This window comes from Phyllopteryx taeniolatus, chromosome 3 (genome assembly GCF_024500385.1).
Source record: "Phyllopteryx taeniolatus isolate TA_2022b chromosome 3, UOR_Ptae_1.2, whole genome shotgun sequence".
Taxonomy (NCBI): Eukaryota; Metazoa; Chordata; class Actinopteri; order Syngnathiformes; family Syngnathidae; genus Phyllopteryx; species Phyllopteryx taeniolatus.
In genome coordinates this window covers 13834563-13856309 of record NC_084504.1, presented here as the reverse complement: position 1 = coordinate 13856309, position 21747 = coordinate 13834563, and the positions used below count along the sequence as shown (strand labels likewise).

Below are 21747 nucleotides of genomic sequence, written 5' to 3'. Positions count from 1 at the left end.
AGCGTTACGTTACGTTAAATACGATACTTTGACACGGTTATGAGATTTACAAAGAACTAAACGATGTATTGTACTGACCTTGGACATAAGAAAAATTCTAAATCAATAATGTTACTGTACATTCCGGTACCTTACAGTACAGTACTTTGTGATACACTAGTCACTAGGGGTGTCCTGATCCGATCTTTGAGATCGGAAATCGGTCCAATGTCAGCAAAAAAAAAAAAAAAAAAAACAGTACTGGATCGGATTGGACTGAATCTAAAATCTCATATTTTAAAACTCTTATACTAGCAGTCTATTCCATACACCACTCCAGCACTTCTATCCAACACCGCCCGGACGGGTCAAAGTTGCTTGCTTAAAGTCGTTTATTGACACGTCGTCGTTTATTGAAATTCAGTGTAAAACTGAAGTCACATAACAAAGGAAGTACACGTAATGTTCCAAAAAAATAATTTTTTCTTCCTTCGTTTTTGTTCACACAATGAATGACAAACACCATTGACGAGCTAACGAAAATTAGCATGGAACTCGCGGCGCTTATATCACTCAAAATAATGACTACTCGTACACAAACACTGTATAAACACATACAAACAGGCAATATAACAATAAGCATATATTCTTTGAACTCAAAAACAAATTGCAATAACAATATTCGATTGTTACTTCTTCTACTTTCTTTGTTACTGCAAGTGTGTATCACATTGCCCCTCAGAGGCCAAGACGTGCACACCAAGAACAGCGATTGTCAATAAAACTAAACCCCAGTTGCGTCAAGAAGTTCAAAAGTGTATTGCTGCACATGTGGGGAAAGCAAATGATGTTCCCACCATATACTGACAGTAATCCATCCATCCATTTTCTTTACCGCTTATCCTCACGAGGGTTGCGGGTTGCTGGAGCCTGTCCCAGCCATCTTCGGGCGGGAGGCGGGGTACACCCTGAACCGGTCGCCGGCCAATCGTAGGGCACATATTAACAAACAACCATTCGCACTCACATTCACACCTACGGGCAATTTAGAGTCTTCAATCAACCTACCACGCATGTTTTTGGGATGTAGGAGGAAACCAGAGTACCCAGAGAAACCCCACGCAGGCACGGGGAGAACAGGCAAACTTTACATAGGCGGAGCCGGGATTTCAACCCCGGTCCACAGAACTGTGAAGCAGATGTGCTAACCAGTCGTGCAGATGTGCTAACCAGTCGTGCACCGTGCCACCTCATTTGCACAATATAATCTTATTCCAAGTGTTGCACTGAGGTGACTGGTCATTTATTTTAATGTAGGCATTGAAACTGGGAACCGAAATTTTTAAATTTTAACGATTCCGGGAGAACCGGTTCCAATCGCTTCTCGATTTCAAACCCTAGTTATATTACGTTATGCATTACATTACGATATTGTACAACGTCTTACTATACATCACATTATGTTATGTTATATTACATTTTCTTGTGTTACATTAAATTATGTTACATTTCATTGTTGCATTATGTTTCATTATGTTGCATTATAGTACAGTACTGTACAGTGTGGCACCTAACGGCCGGTTGCTGTATGGTACATTACATTATCTTGCAGTGCCTTACATTAGGCTACAATACATTACTAGCACTACCGGTAATAGTACTCCTACAGTACCTTACGGTTACGGTACCGTACGGCAGAGAACCTTATGGTATGCACCTACTGTTACAATACAGTACGGTTTGTTGCATTAAAATATGTTGCATTATATGCTACGTTACGTTACGTTGCAGTATGTTGCATTACAAAATTTTAACTTACACCTCACTGTGCTACAGGAATGGTGAAAGCGCTCTAAAGTCTTAAGGAAAAAGCACTTTATGAGAATCCACTACTGTCCACTCACCTTGAATTCAGTTGGCACTATGAGTTTGGGCGTGTCCACACCGACCATTGCGTCCACACCGCAGAAGATAAGGATAGTCAGGATAATGGCAAAGTCACTGATGAGTTTCCTCACCTGGTGGTGAAGAAAACACACGGTGAAGACCCTGAAGTGTGTCTTTGAGACCTCATGGCAGACTCACGGTGGTGGGGAAGAAGGGGCTGGTCTTGAACGTCTTCAGGCCCATGGAGCAGATGTATGTTCCGAAGAAGAGGATGCAGGACATGAGCGCGATGTCGGGCACGACGTCGCAAGCCTTGCCCACCAGCTCACCGTTGTACTTCAAGCATTCTGTCCGGCTGAGCGACGACCACGTGGCGTTCATGGGCTGGACACAGTTAAACATTTATTAGTCCGTGATCTGTGTGCCATATTTACATTAGATTTATCATATATAATGGTCTGTGCATTTCAAATATACCAGATTTATTGTGCTTCATATGTAATGGTCTGTGCCCCTCAAGTGTACCATCCATCCATCCATCCATTTTCTGAGCCGCTTCTCCTCACTAGGGTCGCGGGCGTGCTGGAGCCTATCCCAGCTGTCATCGGGCAGGAGGCGGGGTACACCCTGAACTGGTTGCCAGCCAATCGCAGGGCACATCGAAACAAACAACCATTCGCACTCACAGTCATGCCTACGGGCAATTTAGAGTCTCCAATTAATGCATGTTTTTGGGATGTGGGAGGAAACCGGAGTGCCCGGAGAAAACCCACGCAGGCACGGGGAGAACATGCAAACTCCACACAGGCGGGGACGGGGATTGAACCCCGCACCTCAGAACTGTGAGGCTGACGCTCTAACCAGTCGGCCACCGTGCCGCCTCAAGTGTACCACATTTACATAATTTTTTAGGGGTCTGTACACCTCTGATGCACCAAATTTACATAGTTTTTAGAGGTCTGTACCCCTCTGATGTACCATATTTACATCATATTTAATGGTCTGTGGACTTCTAACATAACGTAAATTTTCTGTGCACCTCTGATGTCCATAACAAACACCATATTCAAGCATAAGAGTGTCCATAGTGCACTTGCCACCAGGAAACCCTCGGTCGCCTATGTGGCCGTGTCATCAGACTTGCGGCTGCATATCTTGGACACTCGAGTGAAGAGAGGGGCAGAGCTGTCAACTGATCACCACCTGGTCGTGTGCTGGGTCCGATGACAGGGGAAGATGGCGGTCTGACCTGTGGGTATTGTGAGGGTATACTGGGAACGTCTGGCAGAATCCCGTGTCAGAAAGAGTTTCATCTCCCACCTCCGACACAACTTTGCTCATGTTCCGGAGGCGGGGGACCGTGTTCCGCGCCTCCATTGCTCAGACGGCCAACCGGAGCTGTGGCCGTAAGGTGCCTGTCGTGGCGCCAACCCCCAAACTGTTGGTGGACACCAGCAGTGAGGGATGCCATAAAGCTGAAGAAGGAGTCCTATTGGGCATTTTTTACCTGTGGGACTCCTGAGGCAGCTGGTGGCTACCGGCTGGCCAAGCGGAATGCAGCTTTGGTGGTCGCTGAGGCAAAAACTCAGGCGTGGGAGGAGTTTCGTGAAGCCATGGAGAACGACTTCCGGATGGCTTTGAGGAAATTCTGGTCCACCATCCAGCGAAGCAGTGGACCATCAACACTGTTTATAGTGGGGATGGGTCGTTGCTGACCTCGTCTCAGGACGTTGTGAGTCGGTGGGGAGAAACTTCAAAGACCTACTTAATTCCATCGACACAACTTCCCATGAGGAAGCAGAGTCTGGGATCTCTGAGACAGGCTCTCCTATCTCTAGGGTTGAGGTCACCGAGGTGGTTAAAAAGCTCCTCAGTGGCAAGGCCCCCGGAGGTGGATGAGAATCGCCCGGAGTTTCTAAAGGCTCTAGATGTTGTGGGGCTGTCCTGGTTTACACGCCTCTGCAACATCACGTGGACATCGGGAACAGTGCCTCTGGATTGGCAGACTGGGGTGGTGGTCCCCCTTTTTAAGAAGGGGGACCGGAGGGTGTGTTCCAACAATAGGGAGATCACACTCCTCAGCATCCCTAGGAAGGTCTATTCAGGGATGCTGGACAGGAGGGTCCGTCGGGAAGTCGAATCTCAGATTCAGGAGGAGCAGTGTGGTTTTCGTCCTGGCCATGGAACAGTGGATCAGCTCTTCACCCTCGGCAGGGTCCTCGAGGCTGCATAGGAGTCCAATCTGAGCTCATGGTCCCCAGTTGGAAAGCGGTGGTGTACGGGTACGAGATCCTGCCCCAAGTGGAGGAGTTCAAGTATCTCAGGGTCTTGTTAACGAGTGACGGAAGAAGGGAACAGGAGATCAGATCGGTGCAGTGTCTGCAGTGATGCAGACTTTGTATCGGTCCGTTGTGGTGAAGAAGGCACTAAGCCGAAAGGCGAAGCTCTTAATTTACAAGTCGATCTACGTTCCTACCCTCACCTTTGGTCACGAGCTGTGGTTCATGACCAAAAGAACAAGATCATGGCTACAAATGAGTTTCCTCTGCAGGGTGTCTGGGCTCTCCCTTAGAGACAGGGTGAGAAGCTCGGTCATTTGTGAGGGGCTCAGAGTAGAGCCGCTGCTCCTCTGCCAGTTGAGGTTGCCCAGGCATCTGATTAGGAAGCCTCCAGGACGCCTCCTTGGTGTGGTGTTCAGGGCATGTCCCGCTGGGAGGAGACCCCAGGGTTGACCCAGGACACGCTGGAGAGACTGTCTCCCGGCTGGCCTGGGAACGCCTCGGGATCCCCCCGGAAGAGCTGGATGAAGTGGCTGGGGAGACGGAAGTCTGGGCTTCCCTGCTAAAGCTACTGCCCCAGCAACCCGACCTGGGATCAGCGGAAGAAAATGGATGGATGGCCACCTCTGATATACCACATTTATTCATCCATTCATTCGTCTTCCGTACCGCTTATCCTCACAAGGGTCGCGGGCGTGCTGGAGCCTATCCCTGCTATCTTCGGGCGAGAGGCGGGTACACCCTGAACTGGTTGCCGGCCAATCGCAGGGCACATATAAACAAACAACCATACGCACTCACATTCACACATATGGGCAATTTAGAGTCTTCAATCAACCTACCATGCATGTTTTGGGGAATGTGGGAGGAAACCGGAGTACCCGGAGAAAACCCACGCAGGCACGGGGAGAACATGCAAACTCCACACAGGCGAGGCCAGATTTTAACCCGGGTACTCAGAACTGTGAGGCAGACGTGCTAACCAGTTGTCCACCGTGCCGCCTGTACCACATTTACATTATAGTTAATGATCTGTGTACCTCAAGTGTAGCACATTTACATCGTATTTAATGGTCCATTCATCTATAATGTATTGCATCATATTTAATAATCTGTGCATCTCAACTGTACCACATTTACATCGTACTTAATGGTCTGTGTACCTCTAATGGTTGGGCACCTGGACAGAAAAGCTTACCAGATCCGTGTTGTTCCAGAACCAGATGGAGGTGCCCTCTAAGGGGTCGCCGGTGAAATCTGAGTTGTTTTCTGCGACAATAAAACAAACAAAAAAAAACTCTTCTGTTGATCTGCTATTACAGACTCGGTTGGACAAGAACTACCGCTCGCACACTCGCTAACCGAGGACAGTGGGCGCCATGCAGAGGCAGTCGTACTGCGTGACGTGCTCCATGCGAAAGTCGGAGTTGATGGGGTAGTGGTGTGCCAGCTTGATCATCTTCTTGAAGGCGTCGTAGATGAAGATGAAGCTAATGAGGGCCGAGAAGCCTTCCTCGGTGAAGCGTGTGAAGTACTTGACCAGGTAGCTGGCATCGGTGGCCACCAGCACCAGACACAGGAATGCTGACCACAGGCCGATCCAGAGGCGGAACTCCAGGTAGTTGAATTCGTTGTCCCTGGTTTTTAGTGGCACAGGAATAAAGTTGTATTTTCCAAACAAAAAGTAATGTTACGGGAACTGAGCCATATTTGAGGAAAAAGAAGTCGTAATGTTACGACATTAAAGTTGCATTATTAGGAAAAATTAATTGCAATGTTACTAGAATGAAGTTGTAAAGATACGAGAATAAAGACTTTTATGAGAAAAATAGTTATAAGAATAGTTGTATTACTGAGGGAAATGTTGCTATGTTGCGAGAGATTAAAGACGTATAATGAGAAAACAAGAATACTAAGAGAATAAAGTTGTAGTAAGAAAATAAATGTGTACTTTATTACAGGAAGTGGTATTAGTAAGAGAAAAAGGTCACAACGTTGCATTATTGTACAAAAATAAAGTCGGACTCCTGTTTTGTGAGGAAAAAAGTCGTAGTGTTATGGGAATAAAGTTGTATTCTTATGAGAATTTATACTGTTACAACAAGTCATGCTGCCAAGAAAATAAAGTCGTACTATTGTGAGAAAAAGTCGTAAAGGTACAAGAATAAAGCAATTTATTCACAATAAAGTTGGAATATTGCGAAAATAAAGTTGCATTATAACAACAACTGGTGAGCACATCTGCCTCACAGTTCTGAGGACCCGTGTTAAAATCCGACCTCGCCTGTGTGGAGTTTGCATGTTCTCCCCGTGCCTGCGCTGGTTTCTGCCGGGTACTCCGGTTTCCTCCCACATCCAGAAAACAAGCATGGTAAGTTAATTGAAGACTCTAAATTGCGTGAAGGTGTGAATGTGAGTGCGAATGGTTGTTTGTTTCTATGTGCCCTGCGATTGGCTGGCGACCGGTTCAGGATGTAGCCCGCCTCTCGCCCGAAGATAGCTGGGATAGCCTCCAGCACGCGACCCTAATGAGGATAAGCAGTGTAGAAAATTGATGGATGGATGAAAAATTAGTTGGAATGTTACAAAAATTAAGATGTAAAGATATGAGAAAAAAGACGTATTTTATGAGAATTTTTTTTTATGAGAATAGTCATATTACTGAGAGAGAAACATTGCTATATTGCGAGATTAAAGACGTATTATTATGAGAAAAAGTTGTATATTACAAGAACACTAAGATAATAAAGTTGAACTTTACATAAAAAAAAGTAAATTTACAAGAATAAAGTCATATTGTAAGAGACAAAAATCTCTAATGTTACGAGAATAAAGTCATATTTAAAATATCTGTCATGTTACAAGTATTTTCTGAAAAAAAATTCATAATGCTATGAGAATAAAGTCGTATTTTTAGGAGAATAAAATTCTGATTACAAGAATATAGTTATGTTATGATGTGAAAAAAGGCTTAATGTCGCGTTATTGTATGAGAATAAAGTCAGAATACTGTATTGTGAGCAAAAAAGTCAGTTTTATGAGAATACAGTTGTATTATTATGAGAATTCAATAAAGCCATGCTGCCATGAAAATAATGTCATGTTATTATGAGAAAAGTCATAATTTTACAAGAATAAAGTCATTTAACCACAATAAAGTTGTAACGCTATGAGAGTAGCTGTATTTTACAAGAAAAAATATGTTGCGCTACAAGAATAAAGTTGTGTATATATATGAGGAAAATAGTCGTAATGTTCCAAGAATGAAGTCGTTTTTCAAGAGAAGGAAGTTGTATGAAAAGAAATTCTATGTCATGTCAATAATGTCATATTGTATTATTACCAGAATGTCTTCTAAGAAAAAAAAATTCAGTTGTGATTTTTTTGTTTTCTATTCTTTTTTAATTTAATTTATAATAATTTTATTTTATAATTTTAATTCAAATATTTTTGGTTTTATTTGAGTGGACAATGTATAAAATAAAAATCTGAGAAAACCTCTCGTAACATGGGAACTTTTTCTAATTTCACAGTCATATCTTTCTCTACATTTGAGGGGGTTGTACAGTAACACTGACTTGCTGAAGTTGAAAAGGAGGCGTTCAAAGACGAGGACAGGTCCGGTGCTGCTGAGGATGGTGAGCGGCTGGCCGGCCAGCAGGCAGAAGACACCGCCCGTGATGGCCGTTCCCAGGAAGCTCTCCAGAACACCCTGAAAACAGCACCGCCATCACAAGTAAAAAGTAAGAAGTAACCAAGTACAAATACTTCCCTACTGCACTTAAGTTAACTTTTCAGATATCTGTACTTTACTGCAGTATTAAATTTCTGACGACTTATTACTTTTATACATCTGAAAACAGATATGTGTACTTTCCACTCCTTACTTAGAAAAAATACGCTCGTTACTACTTTCAAACTCCACGTATCAATAACTAGTAGTAATAGTAAGTAAATAAAGAGTAATAATAACAAAAGAGAGGTATTTTTTCAGTGGCTATTTTTAACTAATTTCGCATTTCTTTGTTAGCCAGTAAACATGAGAAAAGCTAAGGAAGCATATTGTGTTCATGGCATAAAAGTCTAGGCCAACGCTAGCTAACTTTGTTCTTTATTAGTCCTTCCATGAATTGTGAAAACCTGTGGGTAAGTGATGTTCCCTCCAAAAAGGTTTATAATGTTTCATAGATGCCACAAGATAGCAGCAAAGCCCTATGCAAAGCGCCTAAACTCACCTCAACATAGTTCCTTGGCACCAAGATGCCGCCAAAATAATACTTTTTTTACTGTATTATGCACAAAAACAATGAGTTTTCCAGTGAATAAGGGAGGATGGGTTCCCAAAAAATCTGCAACTAGGTGAATCTGCAAGTCACAAATGACGAATAAGTGGGGCGGGCGCACACTGCAGTCTGTACTTTTTTACATTTACTCAAGTACAGGAGAAGTCATTTGTTAGACAATTGTCTGTACCTTTACGAAATACAAGTAGCAGGTGTGTCAAACTCATTTTTGTCATGAGCCACATTGTTGATACAGTTTCCCTCAGAGTAATGACTGTGAAACCATATTAATGTTTAATCGCCTCATCATCGTATTCACCATTCAGTGGAGCCTAGTCAATAGAGGGCGCTAGGGCGCCACCCCACCGCTCCTTTGAAAGGACCGAAGTGAAATAATGAAAATAAAATATTAAAATGAAAATATGACAAATTATACGTAAAGGATACATATTTTTAGATAAGTATGATAAATGGTAAACAGTTAATGATGAATAAAAATGATTTGTTTATTTTTGGTTGTCTCATTTAATGAGGCAACTTCTGTTTGAGGGGGCATTGATGTTTTCCCATTGATTCTCCCTTGAAATACAAAAAGCTATTTTCGAGGTAGGGTGTTGGATTGCAGTGATAACACCACTATCATGTCGTAATTATAGAAACCATCAGGCCTTGTGCGGACAAATTTAAAATCTGATTGGCTAATATAGTTGAAGTTACATGGGCCAGCCCTTCTGGTTCTGAAGGCTCTGGGGCACATACAGTAGAGCCTGAAATCTGATTGGACAAAAAAAAAAATCTATCATCCACATCTCTCCAAAAACTGTACAAAATGAATAAAATAGACTGTTGGAAAGAAATTAATATAATTTCATGGAACAAATATTAGAAATAAGGTTGTTTGCCGGTCATACCTGCATGTTCTCCGTGGCGTCGCCCAGAAGCCCGCCAAAGGTGATGGCGTTGGTGACGGTGCCCAGGTAGATGAAAAGGATGGCAGACAGGGCCTGTATGTGGAAGGCGTCGGTGATGTCGCTGAGAAAGAAAGGCGCTTTTCTTTTGATGTCCAGCAGTAGGCCGCCACAAAACCTGAGAGACACAAAATATATCCATGATGATTTTAGTAAACTGAATTTTTAGAGCCTGTTGTGATGTCACACCTTCCTGTCTTCTGCAGCTCCTCACCCACGGCGTGCCCGCCTTCTCCGTGACCGCCGTCGTGAGGCATGTCGCCATTCATCTGAGGGTCACCACCCGCATACATGTTTTTCCTGAAATTCACACTTTGAGTCAAAGTTGGGAAATAGCTATCAATCCTAGTTGTGCTGGGGAATTACCAGAAAGAAAACCGCCTAATCGTATGGAAGTAATGTTGTACAACCCCAATTCCAATGAAGTTGGGACATTGTGTTAAACATAAATAAAAACAGAATACAATGATTTGCAAATCATGTTCAACCTATATTTAATTGAATACACAACAAAGATATTTAATGTTCAAACTGATAAACAATATAAAATAATAAATATATAAATAATCGTTAGCTTAGAATTTTATGGCTGCAACACGTTCCAAAAAAGCTGGGACAGGGTCATGTTTACCACTGTGTTGCATCATCATTTCTTTTAACAACGTTCAATAAACGTTTGGGAACTGAGGACACTAATTGTTGAAGCTTTGTAGGTGGAATTCTTTCCCATTCTTGCTTGATGTACAGCTTCAGCTGTTCAACAGTCCGGGGTCTCTGTTGTCGTATTTTACGCTTCACAATGCGCCACACATTTTCAATGGGAAACAGGTCTGGACTGCAGGCAGGCCAGTCTAGTACCTGCACTCTTTTACTACGAAGCCACGCTGTTGTAACACGTGCAGAATGTGGTTTGGCATTGTCTTGCTGAAATAAGCAGGGGTGTCCATGAAAAAGACGTTGCTTGGATGGCAGCATATGTTTCTCCAAAACCTGTATGTACCTTTCAGCATGAATGGTGCCTTCACAGATGTGTAAGTTACCCATGCCATTGGCACTAACACAGCCCCATACCATCACAGATGCAGGCTTTTCAACTTTGCGTCCATAACAGTCTGGATGGTTCTTTTCCTCTTTGGCCCGGAGGACACGACGTCCACAATTTCCAAAAACAATTTGAAATGTGGACTCGTCGGACCACAGAACACTTTTCCACTTTGCATCAGTCCATCTTAGATGGGCTCGGGCCCAGAGAAGCCGGCGGCGTTTCTGGGTGTTGTTGATGAATGGCTTTTGCTTTGCATAGTAGAGTTTCAAGTTGCACTTACGCATGTAGCACCGAACTGTATTTACTGACATTGGTTTTCTGAAGTGTTCCTGAGCCCATGTGGTGATATCTTTTACACATTGATGTCGGTTTTTGATGCAGTGCCGCCTGAGGGATCGAAGGTGTTGGTTTTCAGCCTTGCTGCTTACATGCAGTGATTTCTCCAGATTCTCTGAACCTTTTGATGATATTATGGACCGTAGATGATGAAATCCCTAAATTCCTTGCAATTATACGTTGAGGAACATTGTCCTTAAACTGTTCGACTATTTTCTCACGCACTTGTTCACAAAGAGGTGAACCTCACCCCATCTTTGTTTTTCTACCCAATCGTGGCACCCACCTGTTCCCAATTAGCCTGTTCACCTGTGGGATGTTCCAAACAGGTGTTTGATGAGCATTCCTCAACTTTCTTAGTCTTTTTTGACACCTGTCCCAGCTTTTTTGGAACGTGTTGCAGCCATAAAATTCAAAGTTAATGATTATTTGCTAAAATCAATAAAGTTTATCAGTTTGAACATTAAATATCTTGCCTTTGTAGTGTATTCAATTAAATATAGGTTGAACATGATTTGCAAATCATTGTATTCTGTTTTTATTTATGCTTAACACAATGTCCCAACTTCATTGGAATTGGGGTTGTATTATTACAGGGGTTAACGGCAATGTTATTAGAAAAAAGTATGTGTGTTAATAATAAAGGTGTTAAATAAAAAAGATGACAAATTCAAAGAAAAAAATATTTTATTATGTGGAAAAAATATTTGTTACGTAAGTCAGAATTTTATACAAAAACGTGTTGTAAAGTTGTATTATCAAGAGAGGAAAAAGTCAGAACACAAGTCTCTTAATCCTTGTATTCTCTCCTTAGTGTGTGCGTACTTCCTGTTCCTGCCAATTTTCCAATTATTTTCCAATGAGGCCGTGATTTTTTAGCTCTCCGAATTCCACCTAGCGACAATCGCATGCATTTAAAAGGACCTTTTGTCGGAGGACGGCAGTGTTTTAGGTGGTTCTATCCGGATAGCAGGATCCCACTCGCCAGGAGGCAGCACGATCACCTCGTCCAAGAACTCGTCGATGCCGGCCAGCAGGTCCTGCCTGTCCTTGGCCTTGTACGCAATGTCGTGGAACACCTGAAGAAGACAATATCATGAATGCCATCAATTAGTAACACAAGCCTCTTATTATCATTATTATCATTATAAGTAGTAGTAGTAGTTGTAGTAGTAGTAGTTGCAGTAGTAATAATCTTACGTCATCATACGCAATGGTGGTGGTTCAGATGGGTTATTTTTTATTTGACTTTTTCATTTATTGTTCTGTTTTATTCTTATTTACTTTTTATAGTTACTTTAAGTATTATCATTTTATTTAATTGTATTTATATATATATTTAATATAATTAGTTTTTTTATTCATTTGTCTTTATATTTATTTGCTTTATATTTTCAAGTCAATATTCATTTGTATTTTTTTTATTTAGCTAATTTATTATTTTTTCCATTTCTGTCTTATTTCATTTGACTTTTTTTTTACTTCATATTTCCTTACATTTTTAAAAGTGTTTTATGCTACATTTTGTACATTTTACTTTTGATATTTCCTTACTTTGATTATGTTTATTGGCTCTATTTACTTTATATTTCTATTGTTTTTTTACTTTATTTAATAATTTTACTTTAAAATTATGTCCATCCATCCATCCATTTTCTGAGCCGCTTGTCCTCACTAGGGTCGCGGGCGCGCTGGAGCCTATCCCACCTATCATCGGGCAGAAGGCGGGGTACACCCTGGACTGGTTGCTAACCAATCGCAAGGCACATACAAACAAACAACCATTCACACTCACATTCACACCTACGGGCAATTTAGAGTCTTCAATTAACTTACCATACATGTTTTTGTGATGTGGGAGGAAACCGGAGTGCCCGGAGAAAACCCACGCAGGCACGGGGAGAACATTCAAACTCCACACAAGCGGGGACGGGGATTGAACCCCGGTCCTCAGAACTGTGAGGCTGACGCTCTAACCAGTCGCCCACCGTGCCGCCTTTAAAATTATGTAATTTGTTTCATAAAATTTTTGCTTAGTTTGTTTTACTTATTTGTATTTAGTTGATTTAGTATTTCTTTGGCACAGTGAACAACTGGTTAGCACATAGGTTCCAGCACGCCCGTGGCCCTAGTGAGAATAAGCGGTACGGGAAAAAGATGGATGGATAGTATTTCTTCATTTTAATTGTATTTTCTTATTTTTTAATATTTTTTTGCCATATAATAAATCTCACCTCGTCGCACACAATTGTGGTGGATTCGGTTGTTGGTTTTTTTTGGTTTTACTTTCTTTTAATTTTTATTTATTTGGTATTTATTATTATGTATTGCTTTAGTTTGTTAATAATAATTACTTGTTGTTGGTTTAGTTATTTTATTTGTGTTTGTATTTCTTTGCTGAAATTGTTTTTTCACTTGTTTTTCTTTACCTTTATTTATTTTTTCTAACCCTTTAATTATGATATTCAGCAATAAAATTAATCTCACCAAATGCACTTCATTGTTATATTTCTGCTTATTTTATTTGGTATTGCTTTATTTTAAGTGTTTTGTTTTACCTTATTTTAAGTGTTTTGTTTTTGCTTATTTTACTTTTTTCAGTTTTTTATTTATTTTTTACAGTAAAAACATCTCACCTTGTCACACAAAATGGTGGTGCGTTGGGTGAGTTATTTATCTTATTTTGAAAATTGTACTATAGTTTTCATGGAGTTAACTTTATATTTCTATCCATCCATCCATTTCCCCTATCTATTTAATTATTTGTTCTTTAAATTTTTAATTGATTGTTTTTTGCAATAATTCTCACCTCGTCTGACATGAGCGTAGCGATGGCTCGTCCAATCTCATGATACGACTTGGCTTTACCTTTGGGCCCGAGCAGGACAAATAAAAATCTGCAGGCATAAATAATACAAATGAATACATCTTGTATTTGCATGAATTTTTTTTTTCATTTTATTTATTATTTATATATTAGTCCTGTTCGGCTGTTCGGTCAAGCAGAAAGGAAGATTTGTATCCCTTTTATGCCGGAACAGTTTTACTTTGTCACAGCAGACTTTTAAAGCTGCCACTGTGGTTTGTTTGTATTCTGATATACAATTATTGAGAATTATCATTAATTAATCATTCAGTCGAACAGAACAAAGTTTTTTAAGGAAAATGGTGGACGGGACACCTCCCACACCAAGGGAGCCAGTGTGGTCCACCGAGGTACAAAACCGGCCACCCGGAGGAGGCCGCAGGGACCCAACGGTTTGAATTCCTGATTTTGTGGGTTTTATGAGCTGGAAGCCCAAATTATGTAAAAATAAACAAATAAATACTTGAAATTGTTTAAATTGTGGGCCCTGAATCTATAATCTGTTAAAATTTAACATTTTGAATGGAATTATGGAAATACATGAACTTTTCCATGATGTTCAAATATATTCGTTCGTACACTATGTGTGTGCTCAAGTGTCTGTTGTCAGCTACTGATAATAAAATAATGTTTGCCGCTGCGTTTATGGTGAATAAAACAGCTAACATTCCGGTGTGTCTGTTTTATTTGGGGACACACACAACAACTCTGAGCGAGGCACTGAGGTAGTAAACAACCCCACTGCAGTCGAACAAGCTCCTTATCTTGCTAGTTCATTGGCTTGCGAGCGAGCGAACATAGTAAACAGTTAACTTTCCTATAAGTGTCTTTTTTGTGTGGATCTATGCACGGCGCATGGAGCAATGCTGTGGAGTATTGAACGAAGCCAAAACCTGTCGGCCGCCGGTCCACAAGCCCACTAGCGCCTAATAAAGTATTATCCTAGGTGCTGGTAGCAGGCTACTTCGCAATGGAGCTGTCTAACTTGCCGTCGGCTCGCTGCGTGAGCCGCAGGTGGGTCACCACAACAGAGACTCTGGCCCACATAACACAAAGCACCTCAGGGAAGATGCATGTTTCGGGTTGTAGGCATAGCTTGAAGGCTAACTGCACGATGTAGCTGTGATAGAAATGGCTAAGCTATGATTACTAAGTAACTCGCAATTCCGGCAAATAGGCATAGACGCCGCTCCTTAGTTATATAGTGGGGAAGGGCTGACTCATGCTGTTCCCTGGTGATATCAGCATGACCCCATTTTAGCCAGGCCCAAAAAAAATAAAGAAAATTTTGAGATTGAAAAAGAGTTCTGTGCAATATCTCAGCAATTCAATACTCAATTGTTATCTTTTCTTAAACTAATAGAATGTATTTAGAAACAAAACCCGATTATGAAGTTTGTGGGTCTTTAAAAAGGCTGATACTTTTTGATAATTTTTTTTTAGAAAATACTCATTAGGTTGTGTACCTAAGTGAATCTAAAGTTGTTTAGTATGTTTTTCCTGATCAACAATGCACCTTGTTGGAACGGGAACTTCGGTCAGGGCGCCGAGCATCACGGCCTGCTGCAGACGCACAAAGGCCACAAAGGGCGCATCCAGGAAGTCGACCTCGCCCACCAGCACGTTGGAGGCCTCAGCATCTCTGGGCAACTTCTTCATGAATTTGTTCCTCAGCTACATAGAAAATAAAACAAAAAGAAAACAGGAGGAGTGTAAAAAAAAGACTACATCAAGTCTCTTTTTCAGTTGAAATAGCAAATAACAGGAGAGTACGTCAGGTGTCAGACATCTGCCGAGTCAGCATTTTAAAAATATTTAAATCACTAAAGTGTCCCTAAGATGCCATTTTGACAGTCGACTCACGCTCATGCTTTATTTATAATGGCCAGGTTGATTTTCAGCTCCAAATTCTCGTCTGTGTGTTTGCCATATAAACATCCATCCATTTTCTGAGCCGCTTCTCCTCACTAGGGTCGCGGGCGTGCTGGAGCCTATCCCAGCTGTCATCGGGCAGGAGGCGGGGTACACCCTGAACTGGTTGCCAGCCAATCGCAGGGCACATACAAACAAACAACCATTCGCACTCACATTCACACCTACGGGCAATTTAGAGTTTCCAATTAATGCATGTTTTTGCAATGTGGGAGGAAACCGGAGTGCCCGGAGAAAACCCACACAGGCACGGGGAGAACATGCAAACTCCACAAAGGCGGGACCGGGGATTGAACCCGGGTCCTAAGAACTGGGAGGCTGACGCTCTAACCAGTCGGCCACCATGCCGCCGCCATATAAACATGTTGGGCTCTATTTTTGGAGACTGCGCAACATGTGCCAGAGCGCAAATGGTGGCATGTCTTGATTTTTGTGCAAGGCTCGTTGGCATTTTTGCCAATTTGGCAGACAGGTTTGTGCCAAAATGGGCATACCGAAGAGATGAGGGTGTGTCCTTTGACATCCACCCGGAGCATGTAACAATTTGGTGACACAAAGTTGGTCAGCCTAGGTCTAACTTTTGGCGCAAGGTAGACTGTCTAACTCCATTTTGGGTATTTTTGAGGTGCAGGCATACACATGTGCGAGCTCCGCGGACATATGTGTGGTGGATCAGTGTGTGGTATTTAATTCATAAATATGTGAAAAGTGGACGTTGAACCCTCTAAATCATTGTATAAAGCAATTCATTGATCCCCTTATTATTATTATCATCATCATTATTATATTTTTTAAATCATCCCACTGGCCAGCACGCAGCTATGGTAGGGGCACATGAACGATGGGTGGTGATAGATACATAAGGTCTGTGGACATATTTAAATCGCCCTTGCAGAAACAGGCCAAGCGCAGCGCTGGATTTGCGCTAGTGGGTGGATGGACGAAAATGGAGCACGTATTTTTTTATATTTGAAGACCAGGCCAGAGATTTCCATTTAATCAAATATAATTTAATTCAGTTTAATCCAATTACATTTTACTTTATTTCATATGTATCTAATTTACTTTGATTTAATACAATTAAATTTGATTTGATTTGATTTACCGGCCATGAATTATTATTATTATTATTATTATTATTATTATTAATTCAATATACTCTATTACTATTTTTACTTAATTTAATCACATAAAAGTATTTAATATAATTTAATTTTATTTAATGTATTCTATTTAATCTAAGTGCATTTTATTTTATCCACTTTAGCTAATTTTCTTTCTTATGTAAAATGTTGATATTATATTTAATCCACTTTTATTTTATTTTATCGAATTCAATGAAATTGTTATGTTATGTTGTTCAGCTTAATCAAATGTATTTTATTTTATTTTAGGGAATCAAATTTGTATTTGTTTAATACAATAAATCTAAATGTTATTGTTTAATTTAATCGACTGTAATTGATTTTGTTTTATTTTCCCCTGTGATTGACTGTCCTGAATTGGATAATCAGTAGAAAATGATTAAATAAATTTTGCTCTGTGAGTTGCCACACCTGACCTAAAACAGGATAAACAGTAGAAAACAATTTAATGTTATTGTATTGTATGTTATTGTATTCAAAACTGAACATTGTGAAAATAATTTTTCAACAATTTGCTAGTAAATTTTTACCCTGAATGAAAAGTAAAAAAACACTAAAATGTATGATTATTTCTTGTAGGCGGCACGGTGGCCGACTGGTTAGAGCGTCAGCCTCACAGTTCTGAGGACCCGGGTTCAATCCCGGGCCCCGCCTGTGTGGAGTTTGCATGTTCTCCCCGTGCCTGCGTGGGTTTTCTCCGGGCACTCCGGTTTCCTCCCACATCCCAAAAACATGCATGAATTGGAGACTCTAAATTGCCCGTAGGCATGACTGTGAGTGCGAATGGTTGTTTGTTCCTGTGTTCCCTGCGATTGGCTGGCAACCAGTTCAGGGTGTACCCCGCCTCCTGCCCGATGACAGCTGGGATAGGCTCCAGCACGCCCGCGACCCTAGTGAGGAGAAGCGGCTCAGAAAATAGATGGATGGATATTTCTTGTATTCCAGCCTCTGTGGGTATCTTACTTGGCCTGCTGCAACCTGCTATGGTGCTTTGGTTTATTTTTATTTGGTAGTACTAGCTTTCCATTGCGATTTACAGCAATACCGTGTAAAGATATCGCATCAAGATTTTATTTTGCAATAAACCTCATGAGATCATAAATAATGGTTTATGGTGACCCTTTTTCATCTAGTGTGAATAGCAATAAATTAAAGCAGTAGCCTGTTAACTAATAAATGGTCATACCAACATGAAAAGAAGTCTTTGCTCTTGTGTGTGCTCTAGTTATTTCATTTTATTCACCCCAATGATGATTAATACCTTCATAAACAAGTAATGTTAAAAAGTGACCAAGGTCCAGAAAGAGGTTGATTGTGCCAATGTACTACTCCACTGAACGCTATTCGGATTGAAACAATGTTATCAGTACTGTGATGTCACAATAACTATAACATAATTAGCTTATCTTCAAAACTTGGCTTTGTTTTGCGTCTGAAGGACAAATACAATATATATTTATTTATCAAGATAAACTTACACCAAGGCCAAACAATCCCAATACAGACCATAGAAACTGAAACTAGAAACGTCTGAATTTTATTCACAATAATTGATAGAATGTTGGCATTTTATTTATCCTCATCCGACACACTTAACACTGTCTTTCTATACTTTCTATGTTAACATAGCAACTGTTTGCATGTTAGCATTTGATCAATTTGAAATACTACCCAACACCAGGCTATAATGTAAAATACTTCTATCTTCCAGCCGTCTGCCCTAGCACCTTTTGTACTCAGTTTGCTATCTTACGATGTTAGCATACCAACTTTTACTGTGTTAGCATTTTATCAGTCCACTGTAAACTAACATTCAAGCTCACCTGGTCTTTCTCCGGCTTGTCAGAGATGTCGTTCAGGCTGCTGGAGGTCAGATTTCGGTGGGTGGTGGTGGGACTATCTGTTCATAACACACAGGGACTGTGAGGAGTCCACCGGACAGAAATTCCGCCAGGGAGAAGGAGGAGGGAGAGGCATAACAGCCCCCCAAAAACAAAAAACAAACAATACCCCCAAAAAAAAAATATATATATTTTTTTTTTTTTAAACTAACACCACAGAAGAACACAGAAACCACCACTGAGACTTCATGCAGACCTGACAACTTACTTATGATCAAGGACTGTTGTTCTGTGTTCTAGCAAGATCTGTATTGATTTTCAGTAATATCCAACATGGGAGAGCCTGTGAAACTAACATCAAAGGTATGATTTTGAAACACATCCAATATCTTTAGACCTTCACAGTACATTGACCTTGCAAGATTCCTAATCTGTTGTACTCAAGCAATCATCTGCTATGTGCTTTCCTTCATATTTAGGATAATTTAGCAGTTAGCTTAGCATTGCTAATAGCCAAAATAAACATGTGCTGTGATATCCGATCCAGTCGGTGCTCTTCAGTGGAGCGACAGCTGATTGACACGATGCTGACTTTTCAGCTGGCCTTCGCACCCTGTCATAGCACTCATCATCTGTGTTATCAGAGCATTGTGGGTAATAACGCCTTTGTCAGTGTGATGCAGCCTCGGGGGGGAATTCCTCACGGACGCTAAGCGGTGATTGTTGAGCTGCTAGGATGCACCATGGAAGGGTTATTAACACATTCTAACTAGCAATGCATGTTAAAATACAGTATATAATGTTCAACTATATTATCATAATATATTGATATTTGATAATATAATATTATTGATGTTTCATAATGTGCTCAACACATTGGACACAACATTAGGTACACCAAATGACATTTAACACAAAAGGTTTTGCAGACCTCCGCCGAGGCCAAACAGGTCTGTCAAAATCCAGACTAAGTGACTGACTGACTAACTAACTAACTAACTAACAAAAAACAAGCAATTAACCCAATTAACCAACACTTAACGACCAACCAACAAAATAACTGCCAAAATTCAACTGTATAATATTTAGCAAACTCACAGCAACGACAATGGGGAGCGGTAACAAACTAATACATTGATAAATAACCAATTGACAAACTAACCAAACAATAACAACTACCACATTAACAAACTAATAACAAATACGTAAATAACAAATACCAAGAACTAACTAAAAAATAAGCAATTATTCAGCCCATAACAACCAAACAACTAACAGTCAAAAATCCACTGTATAACTAACTAGCTAGCAAACTCACAACAATAGGTAACAAACAAACAAATTAATAAATAACCAATTATCAAAGTAACAACAAATAATGACTAACATGCTAACGAACTGAGAACAAGTAAGTAAATAACAAATATCAGCAACAGATTAACTATTAAATAGCCACCGGTTAACTTGATAAGTTACTAACAAATACGGACAACTAACTAACAAATGTAGAACTAACTAATACATAGCTACCACTTAACTAACTAACTAATACATAATCACTGGTTTACTAGACAACAAATACAGTCAACTAACTAACTGACCAGTTAATATACATACATTATAATAATATACAAAAATACATATATATAACCATTTAAAAAAATTATCCAACCACCCACTAACATACTGTACAACCCACACATTGCCAACAAATAGCGAGCAATCATCTAACTAACTGATGAGCTAACAATCCAACTTTAATGAAAACATGGCCTGACGGTTTTACACTTGATGGAGGTTATATTAGTCATGTTGAGTTTTGATGATGTGTCCAATGAGTCCAAATCAGCATTCAAACTCTATTAAGCCCACATGATATAATAACTTGTAGTGTACAGTATGTAGATGATGAAGACAACTAATGTCTTGCATTTAAACCGGAGCTCCACACACTCGGTGATCCGGTTTGTGTTTGTTGTGTTAGTGAGGTGGACTTACTGAGCCAATCCATGCTGGTGCTCCTTTGACTCTGCAAGTCCTCCATTGAGATGCCGCTCGACAGGCACGTCACAGAGGTCTCCAGAGGACTACGGGCTTCGTTTAGTATGTGTGTTTGTTTTAGTAGCAGGTTAGCGGTCCCAATAGAGATGAGGGACGGGGGAAGAAAGAGAGAAGGAAGGGAGAGGCCACACACCCAGAAAATGAAAGTAAGCCCACCCAGCCAAAAGCAGGTAACAAGTTAGCCAAATCAACACAATTAGATCCTACGGTGGAACCTCCAAAGTCGCAGTTTACATTATAATTGAGGGTTTTGTTTTGTTTTGTTTGTTTTTGTCTTCATTATAATAACAAGTGAATAGCTAACTAACTAATCAACAAATAACCACGAGTTAAGAACAAACAAATTAACCAACACTGTCCAACTAACTAACGAACAATGACTACAGACTCTAATCTTTTCTTTTTAATATTTCCTTTGGGACAATAAAATTATATAGCCATCTAACTAACAGCCACCCATCAACTACTAAGATAATGAAGTGACTCGGTAATAGCAACTATCCAGTTACTTACCTAAGTAATAAAAAATAAAGTTAATCACTAACAGGCAACAACAAACAAATGTATACGAATAAAGGATAATATATATCTAATGTAAAATTGAATTATTATTATTATTATTGTAAACAAAATCTTGTTTTTATTTCCTTTTGAGGCAAAAATTTAAACTGGTTGAGAGGTTCCACTGTACTTCATTATTTCAGCACACACATCCAAGTCTTTGGAAAAAAAAAAAGCACTTTTATCCTTGAAGAAGGTCAACAGTGAGATGTCGTCATAACGGTGGCTGGATAAGAGGCCAGAGCTCTTCCTTGGACATGGAGTCGTAAATGATTGTGATAAAATGTGCTTGTGGCTCATAAATAACTTTCCAAAGACTTGATGGTTGCCCACAGATTCAACAACACGCTAATTCAGATTGGCTAAGTTCATTGTTCACAGGCACTGTCACTTTTCACCTGCCTAAGATCCAACAGAATTCATAATATTAAAAGAATAACCAGTAGATTTACTAGAAGAACTCAGAATTTTCTATGGGACTTAAGTTGTGATATTGTGAAAAAACTCTAACATTTTTACGCAGATGAACTGTGTTACTGCAAGAAAAAAAAGTATGAATTTGTG

At 40.2% G+C, this 21747-nt stretch overlaps 1 protein-coding gene across 5 annotated transcripts in view; it reads right to left on the bottom strand.

Moving 5' to 3' along the window:
- slc4a4a (solute carrier family 4 member 4a) overlaps positions 1 to 21747 on the bottom strand; it is an 82115-nt gene that overhangs the window by 12544 nt on the left and 47824 nt on the right. For 3 of the 5 annotated variants that reach the window (XM_061767064.1, XM_061767062.1, XM_061767063.1), the window contains exons 8-18: positions 18544 to 18620; positions 15160 to 15317; positions 13587 to 13674; positions 11702 to 11856; positions 9586 to 9696; positions 9340 to 9514; positions 7724 to 7857; positions 5508 to 5782; positions 5344 to 5414; positions 2065 to 2250; positions 1884 to 1997 (exon numbers count right to left, since the gene is read on the bottom strand). In XM_061767064.1, the coding sequence (XP_061623048.1) occupies positions 1884 to 1997; positions 2065 to 2250; positions 5344 to 5414; positions 5508 to 5782; positions 7724 to 7857; positions 9340 to 9514; positions 9586 to 9696; positions 11702 to 11856; positions 13587 to 13674; positions 15160 to 15317; positions 18544 to 18620 (1544 nt within the window). Of the gene's footprint in view, positions 1 to 1883; positions 1998 to 2064; positions 2251 to 5343; positions 5415 to 5507; positions 5783 to 7723; positions 7858 to 9339; positions 9515 to 9585; positions 9697 to 11701; positions 11857 to 13586; positions 13675 to 15159; positions 15318 to 18543; positions 18621 to 20559; positions 20656 to 21747 lie in introns of all 5 variants that reach the window. The other 2 variants (XM_061767060.1, XM_061767061.1) reach the window with 1 other exon arrangement.